General features: G+C 45.2%; 1 protein-coding gene across 7 annotated transcripts in view; it reads right to left on the reverse strand.

The window, feature by feature from the left end:
- Positions 1-13,004, reverse strand: part of LOC149984288 (palmitoyltransferase ZDHHC3-A-like) — a 31,439-nt gene extending 18,435 nt beyond the window's left edge. For 2 of the 7 annotated variants that reach the window (XM_090219816.1, XM_090219835.1), the window contains exons 1-5: positions 12,784-13,004; positions 8,748-8,809; positions 8,395-8,490; positions 7,488-7,674; positions 5,612-5,736 (exon numbers count right to left, since the gene is read on the reverse strand). In XM_090219816.1, the coding sequence (XP_090075942.1) occupies positions 5,612-5,736; positions 7,488-7,674; positions 8,395-8,490; positions 8,748-8,767 (428 nt within the window). In that variant the 5' untranslated portion in view covers positions 8,768-8,809; positions 12,784-13,004. Of the gene's footprint in view, positions 1-5,611; positions 5,737-7,487; positions 7,675-8,394; positions 8,491-8,747; positions 8,810-12,363; positions 12,571-12,777 lie in introns of those variants that run through there. The other 5 variants (XM_090219806.1, XM_090219828.1, XM_090219796.1 and 2 more) reach the window with 3 other exon arrangements.
- Positions 13,005-13,360: the final 356 nt, after the last annotated feature.

The raw sequence follows: 13,360 nt of genomic DNA on the forward strand, positions 1-13,360 counted from the left end.
TACCTGTAGTGTCCTCTGGGACAGAGTCAGTCAGGGTTACTCTACCTGTAGTGTTCTCTGGGACAGTGTCAATCAGGGTTACTCTACCTGTAGTGTTCTCTGGGACAGTGTCAGTCAGGGTTACTCTACCTGCAGTGTTGTCTGTTCTCTGGGACAGTGTCAATCAGGGTTACTCTACCTGTAGTGTTCTCTGGGACAGTGTCAATCAGGGTTACTCTACCTGCAGTGTCCTCTGGGACAGTGTCAGTCAGGGTTACTCTACCTGCAGTGTTGTCTGTTCTCTGGGACAGTGTCAATCAGGGTTACTCTACCTGTAGTGTTCTCTGGGACAGTGTCAATCAGGGTTACTCTACCTGCAGTGTTCTCTGGGACAGAGTCAGTCAGGGTTACTCTACCTGTAGTGTTCTCTGGGACAGTGTCAATCAGGGTTACTCTACCTGTAGTGTTCTCTGGGACAGTGTCAGTCAGGGTTACTCTACCTGTAGTGTTCTCTGGGACAGTGTCAATCAGGGTTACTCTACCTGTAGTGTTCTCTGGGACAGTGTCAGTCAGGGTTACTCTACCTGTAGTGTTCTCTGGGACAGTGTCAGTCAGGGTTACTCTACCTGCAGTGTTCTCCGGGACAGAGTCAGTCAGGGTTACTCTACCTGCAGTGTTCTCTGTTCTCTGGGACAGTGTCAGTCAGGGTTACTCTACCTGCAGTGTTCTCTGGGACAGTGTCAGTCAGGGTTACTCTACCTGTAGTGTTCTCTGGGACAGTGTCAATCAGGGTTACTCTACCTGCAGTGTTCTCTGTTCTCTGGGACAGTGTCAGTCAGGGTTACTCTACCTGCAGTGTTCTCTGTTCTCTGGGACAGTGTCAGTCAGGGTTACTCTACCTGCAGTGTTCTCTGTTCTCTGGGACAGTGTCAGTCAGGGTTCCTCTACCTGCAGTGTTCTCTGTTCTCTGGGACAGTGTCAGTCAGGGTTACTCTACCTGTAGTGTTATCTGGGACAGTGTCAATCAGGGTTACTCTACCTGTAGTGTTCTCTGGGACAGTGTCAGTCAGGGTTACTCTACCTGTTGTGTTCTCTGGGACAGTGTCAGTCAGGGTTACTCTACCTGCAGTGTTCTCTGGGACAGAGTCAGTCAGGGTTACTCTACCTGCAGTGTTCTCTGTTCTCTGGGACAGTGTCAGTCAGGGTTACTCTACCTGTAGTGTTCTCTGGGACAGTGTCAGTCAGGGTTACTCTACCTGTAGTGTTCTCTGGGACAGAGTCAGTCAGGGTTACTCTACCTGTTGTGTTCTCTGGGACAGTGTCAGTCAGGGTTCCTCTACCTGCAGTGTCCTCTGTTCTCTGGGACAGTGTCAGTCAGGGTTACTCTACCTGTAGTGTTCTCTGGGACAGTGTCAGTCAGGGTTACTCTACCTGCAGTGTTCTCTGGGACAGAGTCAGTCAGGGTTACTCTACCTGTAGTGTTCTCTGGGACAATGTCAATCAGGGTTACTCTACCTGCAGTGTTCTCTGTTCTCTGGGACAGTGTCAATCAGGGTTACTCTACCTGTAGTGTTCTCTGGGACAGAGTCAGTCAGGGTTACTCTACCTGTAGTGTTCTCTGGGACAGAGTCAGTCAGGGTTACTCTACCTGTAGTGTCCTCTGTTCTCTGGGACAGAGTCAGTCAGGGTTACTCTACCTGCAGTGTTCTCTGTTCTCTGGGACAGTGTCAGTCAGGGTTACTCTACCTGTAGTGTCCTCTGTTCTCTGGGACAGAGTCAGTCAGGGTTACTCTACCTGCAGTGTTCTCTGTTCTCTGGGACAGTGTCAGTCAGGGTTACTCTACCTGTAGTGTTCTCTGGGACAGTGTCAATCAGGGTTACTCTACCTGCAGTGTCCTCTGTTCTCTGGGACAGTGTCAGTCAGGGTTACTCTACCTGTAGTGTCCTCTGGGACAGAGTCAGTCAGGGTTACTCTACCTGTAGTGTTCTCTGGGACAGTGTCAATCAGGGTTACTCTACCTGTAGTGTTCTCTGGGACAGTGTCAGTCAGGGTTACTCTACCTGCAGTGTTGTCTGTTCTCTGGGACAGTGTCAATCAGGGTTACTCTACCTGTAGTGTCCTCTGGGACAGAGTCAGTCAGGGTTACTCTACCTGTAGTGTCCTCTGGGACAGAGTCAGTCAGGGTTACTCTACCTGTAGTGTTCTCTGGGACAGTGTCAATCAGGGTTACTCTACCTGTAGTGTTCTCTGGGACAGTGTCAGTCAGGGTTACTCTACCTGCAGTGTTGTCTGTTCTCTGGGACAGTGTCAATCAGGGTTACTCTACCTGTAGTGTTCTCTGGGACAGTGTCAGTCAGGGTTACTCTACCTGCAGTGTTGTCTGTTCTCTGGGACAGTGTCAGTCAGGGTTACTCTACCTGTAGTGTTCTCTGGGACAGTGTCAATCAGGGTTACTCTACCTGTAGTGTTCTCTGGGACAGTGTCAGTCAGGGTTACTCTACCTGCAGTGTTGTCTGTTCTCTGGGACAGTGTCAATCAGGGTTACTCTACCTGTAGTGTTCTCTGGGACAGTGTCAGTCAGGGTTACTCTACCTGTAGTGTCCTCTGGGACAGTGTCAATCAGGGTTACTCTACCTGTAGTGTTCTCTGGGACAGTGTCAGTCAGGGTTACTCTACCTGCAGTGTTCTCTGGGACAGTGTCAATCAGGGTTACTCTACCTGCAGTGTCCTCTGTTCTCTGGGACAGTGTCAGTCAGGGTTACTCTACCTGTAGTGTCCTCTGGGACAGAGTCAGTCAGGGTTACTCTACCTGTAGTGTCCTCTGGGACAGTGTCAATCAGGGTTACTCTACCTGTAGTGTCCTCTGTTCTCTGGGACAGTGTCAGTCAGGGTTACTCTACCTGTAGTGTCCTCTGGGACAGAGTCAGTCAGGGTTACTCTACCTGTAGTGTTCTCTGGGACAGTGTCAATCAGGGTTACTCTACCTGTAGTGTTCTCTGGGACAGTGTCAATCAGGGTTACTCTACCTGTAGTGTTCTCTTGGACAGTGTCAGTCAGGGTTACTCTACCTGTAGTGTTCTCTGGGACAGTGTCAGTCAGGGTTACTCTACCTGCAGTGTTCTCTGGGACAGAGTCAGTCAGGGTTACTCTACCTGCAGTGTTCTCTGGGACAGAGTCAGTCAGGGTTACTCTACCTGCAGTGTTCTCTGGGACAGTGTCAGTCAGGGTTCCTCTACCTGCAGTGTTCTCTGTTCTCTGGGACAGTGTAAGTCAGGGTTCCTCTACCTGCAGTGTTCTCTGGGACAGTGTCAGTCAGGGTTACTCTACCTGTAGTGTTCTCTGGGACAGTGTCAATCAGGGTTACTCTACCTGTAGTGTTCTCTGGGACAGTGTCAGTCAGGGTTACTCTACCTGTTGTGTTCTCTGGGACAGTGTCAGTCAGGGTTACTCTACCTGTTGTGTTCTCTGGGACAGAGTCAGTCAGGGTTACTCTACCTGTTGTGTTCTCTGGGACAGTGTCAGTCAGGGTTCCTCTACCTGCAGTGTCCTCTGTTCTCTGGGACAGTGTCAGTCAGGGTTACTCTACCTGTAGTGTTCTCTGTTCTCTGGGACAGTGTCAATCAGGGTTACTCTACCTGTAGTGTTCTCTGGGACAGAGTCAGTCAGGGTTACTCTACCTGCAGTGTTCTCTGGGACAGAGTCAGTCAGGGTTACTCTACCTGCAGTGTTCTCTGGGACAGTGTCAGTCAGGGTTACTCTACCTGCAGTGTTCTCTGGGACAGAGTCAGTCAGGGTTACTCTACCTGTAGTGTTCTCTGGGACAGTGTCAATCAGGGTTACTCTACCTGTAGTGTTCTCTGGGACAGTGTCAATCAGGGTTACTCTACCTGCAGTGTCCTCTGTTCTCTGGGACAGTGTCAGTCAGGGTTACTCTACCTGTAGTGTCCTCTGGGACAGAGTCAGTCAGGGTTACTCTACCTGTAGTGTTCTCTGGGACAGTGTCAATCAGGGTTACTCTACCTGTAGTGTTCTCTGGGACAGTGTCAGTCAGGGTTACTCTACCTGCAGTGTTGTCTGTTCTCTGGGACAGTGTCAATCAGGGTTACTCTACCTGTAGTGTTCTCTGGGACAGTGTCAATCAGGGTTACTCTACCTGCAGTGTCCTCTGGGACAGTGTCAGTCAGGGTTACTCTACCTGCAGTGTTGTCTGTTCTCTGGGACAGTGTCAATCAGGGTTACTCTACCTGTAGTGTTCTCTGGGACAGTGTCAATCAGGGTTACTCTACCTGTAGTGTTCTCTGGGACAGTGTCAGTCAGGGTTACTCTACCTGTAGTGTTCTCTGGGACAGTGTCAGTCAGGGTTACTCTACCTGCAGTGTTCTCTGGGACAGAGTCAGTCAGGGTTACTCTACCTGCAGTGTTCTCTGGGACAGAGTCAGTCAGGGTTACTCTACCTGTTGTGTTCTCGGTTCTCTGGGACAGTGTCAGTCAGGGTTACTCTACCTGTAGTGTCCTCTGGGACGTAGTCAGTCAGGGTTACTCTACCTGCAGTGTTCTCTGTTCTCTGGGACAGTGTCAGTCAGGGTTACTCTACCTGTAGTGTCCTCTGGGACAGAGTCAGTCAGGGTTACTCTACCTGCAGTGTTCTCTGGGACAGAGTCAGTCAGGGTTACTCTACCTGCAGTGTTCTCTGTTCTCTGGGACAGTGTCAGTCAGGGTTACTCTACCTGCAGTGTTCTCTGTTCTCTGGGACAGTGTCAGTCAGGGTTCCTCTACCTGTAGTGTTCTCTGGGACAGTGTCAGTCAGGGTTCCTCTACCTGTAGTGTCCTCTGGGACAGTCCTACCATTCAAAGAGATGTGCCGAGTCATCCTACCTACAGTGATGTGCTGAGTCATCCTACCTACAGCGATGTGCCGAGTCATCCTACCTACAGCGATGTGCCGAGTCATCCTACCTACAGCGATGTGCCGAGTCATCCTACCTACAGCGATGTGCCGAGTCATCCTACCTACAGCGATGTGCTGAGTCATCCTACCTACAGTGATGTGCTGAGTCATCCTACCTACAGTGATGTGCTGAGTCATCCTACCTACAGCGATGTGCCGAGTCATCCTACCTACAGCGATGTGCCGAGTCATCCTACCTACAGCGATGTGCTGAGTCATCCTACCTACAGCGATGTGCCGAGTCATCCTACCTACAGCGATGTGCTGAGTCATCCTACCTACAGCGATGTGCCGAGTCATCCTACCTACAGCGATGTGCCGAGTCATCCTACCTACAGCGATGTGCTGAGTCATCCTACCTACAGTGATGTGCCGAGTCATCCTACCTACAGTGATGTGCTGAGTCATCCTACCTACAGCGATGTGCTGAGTCATCCTACCTACAGCGATGTGCTGAGTCATCCTACCTACAGCGATGTGCCGAGTCATCCTACCTACAGCGATGTGCTGAGTCATCCTACCTACAGCGATGTGCTGAGTCATCCTACCTACAGCGATGTGCTGAGTCATCCTACCTACAGTGATGTGCCGAGTCATCCTACCTACAGTGATGTGCTGAGTCATCCTACCTACAGAGATGTGCTGAGTCATCCTACCTACAGTGATGTGCTGAGTCATCCTACCTACAGTGATGTGCCCGGTCAGGCTTGATGCTGCAGCACTTGGGACACTTGTACACCACCTGTCCCGGCTTCAGCTGAAGACTCTCGATGTACTCTTTAGTGGCGTTCCCTGTTGGCACAGCTCCCTTTAGGACAGACAGAGCAGTGAGTTGACTTGATGACTTATCGTGACTCACCTGTTGGCACAGCTCCCTATAGGACAGACAGAGCAATGAGTTGACTTGATGACTTATCATGACTCACCTGTTGGTGAAATGGGGTCTACTGTTGCAGTGGTCAGGCAGTGTTATAGAATGTTGATGTGCTTTAAGTTGAAGATGGTGCATTACTGTATTGGCTGCAGTCTTGCGAGCTCTGACCCAACTTTGCTATTTTTTTTTTAAAACTTATGATCGACAAGAACTTTTGATCATCAGATCGGCAGTTAATGACCTCAATTCCGGCTTCAACATCGACTCATCTGCCCTGGGATATTTGCGTAATTCCGACCCAATTTTTTAGGCTATCCCAAGAGAAAACGTAGGCAGGAGAAGGGAGCACTCGCGAGATTAAAGCAAATAGAAAACTGGCAACCTCTGACCTCTTAAATTGTGGATTTTCTATCAACAGGACTCTCGTAACCGCAATTTTCTGGGCTTTTCTGAAACTTCAGGACAAGGTAACAACACACAAGCTTGTGTGAATGATTTGTCCCAAATTACAATGCTTCAAGTTTTTGGGTTAAATATTTAGGACCAACTTATTCCTTGCCACCCATTCTGAAACGAACTGCAGCTCTTTGAGTGTTGCAGTCATTTCAGTTTCTGTAGTAGCTGACGTGTATAGTCATCCGCATTCATTGACACACTGGCTCTACTCAAAGCATGTCGTTAGTAAAGATTGAAAAAAGTAAGGGGGCCTAGACCGCTGCCCTGAGGAATTCCTGATTCTCTCTGGATTAAATGTTGGAGAGGCTTCCATTAAAGAACACCCTCTGTGTTCTGTTAGACAGGTAACTCTTTATCCACATTATAGAAGAGGGTGTAAAGCCATAACACATACGTTTTTCCAGCAACAGGCCCTGGAACGGACCCGGTATATAGCGAACTTACTTTCTCAAGTTCTTCTCATTTTTATTTCTCGTGATTTTTTTTGTTGTTTTCTAGTACTACTGCATTGTTGGGAAAGAGCCAGCAAGAAAAGGCATTTAACAGTACTAGTACAACTGACAATAACAAGGAGATACAGGTAACGAGTTCAAACAGGTGCAGTTAATACAGGTAATGAGTGCAGAACAGGAGGGCTTCTTAAAGAAAAACTAACAGGTCTGTGAGAGCCGGAATTCTTACTGGTTGGTAGGTGATCAAATACTTATGTCATGCAATAAAATGCAAATTAATTACTTAAAAATCATACAATGTGATTTTCTGTTTTTTTTGTTTTAGATTCCATCTCTCACAGTTGCAGTGTACCTATGATAAAAAAATTACAGACCTCTACATGCTTTGTAAGTAGGAAAACCTGCAAAATCAGCAGTGTATCAAATACTTGTTCTCCCCACTGTATGTGTGAGTGCGGTCGTGTTCAGTTAGGCACAAAACAGGAGGGAAACGTTTTGAAACTAATAAAGAGGCCGCCACTACCTGAACGTATCCCAACAACAACAAAACACCTCTTTTCCTTTAAACTGTTTCAAAACGTTTTGAAACTAATAAAGAGGCCGCCACTACCTGAACGTATCCCAACAACAACAACACTCCTCTTTTCCTTTAAACTGTTTCAAAACGTTTTTTCTACGTACGGTGTTGTGCCCGAATGAACACAACCCAGACAACGCCAGCATGTCAAGTGTTCAGTCAGCGCAGTGTGTATAGTGTGTTCAGTTTGAACAACTCACAGGGTCGGTGCACATGGCCCTGAAGTGAGAGGCGAGAGCCAGGAAGGCCAGAGTGTTGAACACAGTCCCGTTGACTAAGCTATAGGTCAGGTTTTTAGAAGGCAACAGCATGACGAAGAGCACGACAAACTCAGCATAGAACACCAACATCCAGGTGATAACCCCGCACACGATGCCACACGCGTCCCTGAATGAACGGATAAAATCATTTTATTACACACATTTTAAAAATACATAAAGTAAAAAATTTTAAAGAAACTTTCAAATATATCATTAATTATTTTTTATGAAGTCAGCTGACTCATTTCCATTCTGGTGCTCGTTATCACCAGGTGGGCAGCTAGAATGGACAACCTGGGTAAGACGTGCTGTGCACATCAAAAAAAGGTACTTCCTATTCAATACAAATCAGAACATACAGACAATATAGGCGTAAACACAAATACATAATCACCTAGACAACTCCAGGTCAGTAATCCAGTGATCTACCATGATCTCTCATTACAAAGACTTAGGTTTAGGGCATTTCTGGAAGATTCCTGGAATTAAGTTGAAATAAGCAAGAAAATCCAGGAATCCTCCAACCCGGGATTTCTGGAAAACTTGGGAAAGTTACCCTTTCAACGGGCGCTAACGCCACGGTCTAGCAACACAAACGTTGCATTATGGACAACTATGTTTACCGTGTGGCTCAGTTGGTAGAGCACGCTAAACGCCACGGTCTAGCAACCCAAACGTTGCATTATGGACAACTATGTTTACCGTGTGGCTCAGTCGGTAGAGCACGCCGCTTGCAAAACCAGGGTTGTGGGTTCGAGTCCCACGTGGGACAGGTACGAAAAACCTAAGTCACTCTGGATAAGAGAATCTGCTATGAAAAAGGACCAAAATTTGTAAATCTAACTACCTGATAAACCACATGCCGCTGGGGATGTGCTGGGAGACGGGGACACACGGCTGCTCAGTCTGCAGGCAGGCAGCCTGCCTCTCCACGTCCCTGCACCTGCAACAACAACAACACCTTATTCATTCATACCTGCCGTACCAAATACATCTTGCTTTACACACATGGGTCTTGCCTTAGACCGCCGCGCCACTCAGGAGTCCTATCATCGTAATGACATGAAAACAATGGGCAGATTATTATCAATGACTGATCAACAGCTGTAACAAGTTGTCCAGTGTAGGAAATCCTCCCTGGTACCCTAGCTTCTAGAAAAGACCCACATTCACTCAGGCCCCGTAGTCACACAAACAGACCTGTGCACCGGGCTCTTCATCGTACAGACTCAGGATGGGGCCCGCCTCACAGTCACCACATGCTGTGGGCAGAAAGGGTAGAAGAAGAAGTGGTACGACTGTGAGCAAATACATTCAGTGTACACTTCAGTATAGATGGAATACTGTAACACTGTACATTTACCCCATAATGACAAAAGTGAAAACACGTTCTTACAATTTTTTGCACATTTAATTGATACTTTACATAATAATTTATATATTTACAACCGAGTCAATACATGTTTGAATCACCTTTGGCAGCGATTACAGCTGTGAGTCTTTCTGGGTCTAAGTCTAAGAGCTTTGCACACCTGGATTGTACAATATTTGCAAATTTTTTCTTTTTAAAATTCTTCAAGTTCTGTCAAGTTGGTTGTTGAACATTGCTAGACAGCCATTTTAGTCTTGATAGATATATATGTTTGTTTTTTTTCAAGACGATTAAGTCAAAACTGTAACAAGGTCACTCAGGAACATTCACTGTCGTTGTGGTAAACTACTCCAGTGTAGATTTGGCCTTGTTTTTAGGTTATTGTACTGCTGAAAAAGGTGAATTTGTCTCGGTGTCTTGGAAAGCAGACCGAACCAGGTTTTCCTCAAGGATTTTGCCTGTGCTTAGCTCTATTCTATTTTTTTTTTTATCCTAAAAAAAACTCCCTAGTCCTTGCCGATGACAAGCACACCCATAACATGATGCAGCCACCACCATGCTTGAAAATATGAAGTGGTACTCAGCAACACATCATATTTATTTATTTTAGTTAACTAGGCAAGTCAGTTAAGAACAAATTCTTATTTATAATGACAGCCTACCAAGAGGTGAAAGGCCTCCTGCGGGGACGGGGGCCTGGGATTAAAAATAAAATAAATAAATACATGCAAATTAATTACTTAAAAATCATACAATGTGATTTCCTGGATTTTTTTTTTTTTTGTTTTAGATTCCGTCTCTCACAGTTGAAGTGTACCTATGATAAAAATTACAGACCTCTACATGCTTTGTAAGTAGGAAAACCTGCAAAATCGGCAGTGTATCAAATACTTGTTCTCCCCACTGTAAATATAGGGCAAACCACACATTACGACAAGAGAGACAACACAACATGGAGACCTAAGACAACATAGCAAGGCAGCAACACAACATGGAGACCTAAGACAACATAGCAAGGCAGCAACACAACATGGAGACCTAAGACAACATAGCAAGGCAGCAACACATGGTAGCATCACAAAACACAGTAAAAGCATTATTGGGCACAGACAACAGCAAAGGGCAAGAAGGTAGAGACATCAATACATCACACAAAGCAGCCACAACTGTCAGTAAGAGTGTCCATGATTGAGTGTTGAACGAAGAGATTGAGATAAAACTGTCCCGTTTGAGTGTTTGCTGCAGCTTGTTCCAGTCGCTAGCTGCAGCGAACTGAAAAGACGAGCGACCCAGGGATGTGTGCTTTGGGGACCTTTAACAGAATGGGTGTTGTATGTGGAGGATGAGGACTGCAGTAGATATCTCAGATAGGGGGAGTGAGGCCTAAGAGGGTTTTATAAATAAGCATCAACCAGTGGGTCTTGCAACGGTTATACAGAGATGACCAGTTTACAGAGGAGTATAGAGTGCAGTGATGTGTCCTATAAAGAGCATTGGTGGCAAATCTGATATTGGATTTGCCCACAACATTACTTTTTGTGCTGAATACAAAGGGTTAACTGGTTTGCCACCTTTTTTACCAGTATTACTTTAGCGCCTTGTTGCAAACAGGATGCATGTTTTGGAAGAATCTTATTCCGTACAGGCTTCCTGCCTTTTCACTCTTTCAATTAGATTAGTATTAAGGAGTAACTAATGTACAATGTTGTACTCCTATCACAGCCATTAAACTCTTAACAGTTTTAAAGTCACCATTGGCATCATGGTGAAATCCCAGAGTGGTTTCCTTCCTCCCCGGCAACTGAGTTAAGAAGAAACGCCTGTATCTTTGTAGTGGCTGGGTGTTTTGATATACCGTCCAGAGTGTAATGAATAACTTCACCATGCTCAAAGGGATATTCAATGTCTGCTTTTTTTTAACCCATCAACCAACAGGTGCCCCTTCTTTGTGAGGCATTGGAAAACCTCCCTGGTCGTTGTGTGATTGAATTTCACTGCTCGACTGAGGGACCTTACAGATAATTGTATGTGTGCGGGGTACAGAGATGAGGAAGTCGTTCAAAAATCATGCTAAACACTATTAATACACACAGAGTGAGTCCATGCAACTTATGTGACTATTTAAACTTACCATAACAAAGAGGTTAAATACTCATTGACTCAAGACATTTCAGCTTTAAAAAAAAAACTATTTGACTGACATTATGGGGTATTGTGTGTAGGCCAGCGCCACAAAATCTCAATTTAATCTGTTTAAAATTCAAACTGTAACAACAACAAAAAAAAATGGAAAAAGTCAAGGGGTGTGAATACTTCCTGAAGGTACTGTACATGCACTTTATCTACAGTGCCTAATGTCAATCCAACTACTAGCCTAATTTGCTGTTAGTGTAAACATTGGAAACTTTAGTCAAGATGGAAAATCTACCAGAAAACAAAAAACAGGTGATCCATGAGAACATAAAATGATTGTTCTGTGTGTCAGATGACCACTCAAGCGTGTCCAGCGCACACAATCACCTCATGGCAAAACTGTATGCAGCAGAGCAGTGTTTGTTTGCATCCCAAATGGTACCTCATTTCCAATATAGTACACTACTTTTGTCCAAAGCTCTATAGGCTGTGGTAAAAAAAATAATAATAGTGCACTAAATAGGGAACAGTTTGTCATTTGGGACACATATCCTGACTCAGTAGTATCACGGGCTCTATGTAAACGGAAATACTGCTGTGCTGGCTGAGCATTTACCCCTCACTGTGATGCCAATGACAAATTCGACCTGAGGATAACAGACACCAGGACATCTGACTTCTGTCATTTTCTGACGAAAGACTGTGCCTCCTAGTTACCTAATAAGACAAACTTATTTATACAAACATACCCATATTAGCTGCTACACACACACACACCTGTGATTAGATCACTGGAGATGATGGGGACCATGGGGGTGATGGTGAAAACCAAAGTAAAGGGCATCACTGTCGCAATATTGTAGCTGGCTTGGCCTGTGCAGAATGTCCCACGACCCTCCCACCCACCACCATCATGCTGCTAAAAGATGCGACAGTTTGGTTGGAAAGACGAACTAGCCACTAGCTAACGTTTACAAGCCAGATGTTTTGTAAGCTACGTTAATGTTTTTTTTTTTTAACTAACTGGCTAGTTTATGTGGGTTAGTTTGCGGTTTTCCTTTGAGTTAAACGTAGCTAACGCGTTAGAGATAGCTAACGATATGTAAAACAGAACAGCTCGTCATATACATCATTGTTATTTAACTACATAATCAGATCATATTAATTTAACAGCCGGGTAGCTAACCGCGTAAACAAATAATACTGGCTGTAGTTAGCTAATTAGCTAGCCATCTCACTACCTGGCTGGAAATGCGAGCTAGCCAACGTTAGCTTACCTAGATAGCCAACGGTAACTAGTAGCTAATTTACCTGTCTTCAACATAGACTTGTCATGATGCGAGACTCCAGGAAGAGAACTTTGTTTAAAAAAATGATCTGAAAACAAACTGTGGTAAATGAGCTAAAACCTCGTACAAAATAGGCATGAAATGACTCCTGGTGAATCCACAGCGGAGGAACTGTCAACACCGTCCCCTCTCTCTTCCATCGAGGCGGAGAGTCACTAGTGACTCAACATTGATTCACTAGTGACTCAACATTGATTCACTAGTGACTCAACATTGATTCACTAGTGACTCAACATTGATTCACTAGTGACTCAACATTGATTCACTAGTGACTCAACATTGATTCACTGGTAACTCAACATTGAGTCACCATCAATCGATTCTTTGTAAAAACAATAAATCATTAAAAAAAAAGTCAATTTTGAAAGGGCTTTACCTGTACCTGTTTTTTTCCTGTACAACTGTGGTGCTGAAGTGTATAATTAAAATTTAAAAACTTGATCGCATACAACCACCGAATTTTTCCTAATATGTGTTGCGCATTCTACATAAACATGAACTTCACTTGGCACATTCACGCTGAGTTGAGCAACACAAGGTTGTATTATAAAGAGGTGTTGGAAGAAGTCACGTCTTCCCAGTCCGGTGGCCAGGCGTAGGAGCGGTGAGGGGGTGTTTTGGTTTCATGGGTGCAGGGTTAGTGGGTTGTGCAAAATACATTATTTATTTTTTTACCGTGCACATTTCCCTTTTCATTAAAATATATTTAATCAATAATGTGGAATTATTAACATTCTGAATTGAGAAAGGCAGCAATACAAAAAAAGCCTCAAGTCTTCCGGAAATTCACACGAAGAAGAAGAAGTGGCGCTGGCCAATGGCTGAAGAGAAGGTTCTGTTTCGCTGATCTGTAGGCGGTGGTCGTTTTTAACCGCTTCTCGTGGCTTGTTTGGTTTTATTGTTTAATTGAATGTAATTTCCTTTGAAGTTGTGGAATATTGTTTTGTGTGCAAACGGAT

Source organism: Oncorhynchus mykiss, chromosome 3, assembly GCF_057628025.1.
Source record: "Oncorhynchus mykiss isolate SJ-2025 chromosome 3, ASM5762802v1, whole genome shotgun sequence".
Lineage (NCBI taxonomy): Eukaryota > Metazoa > Chordata > Actinopteri > Salmoniformes > Salmonidae > Oncorhynchus > Oncorhynchus mykiss.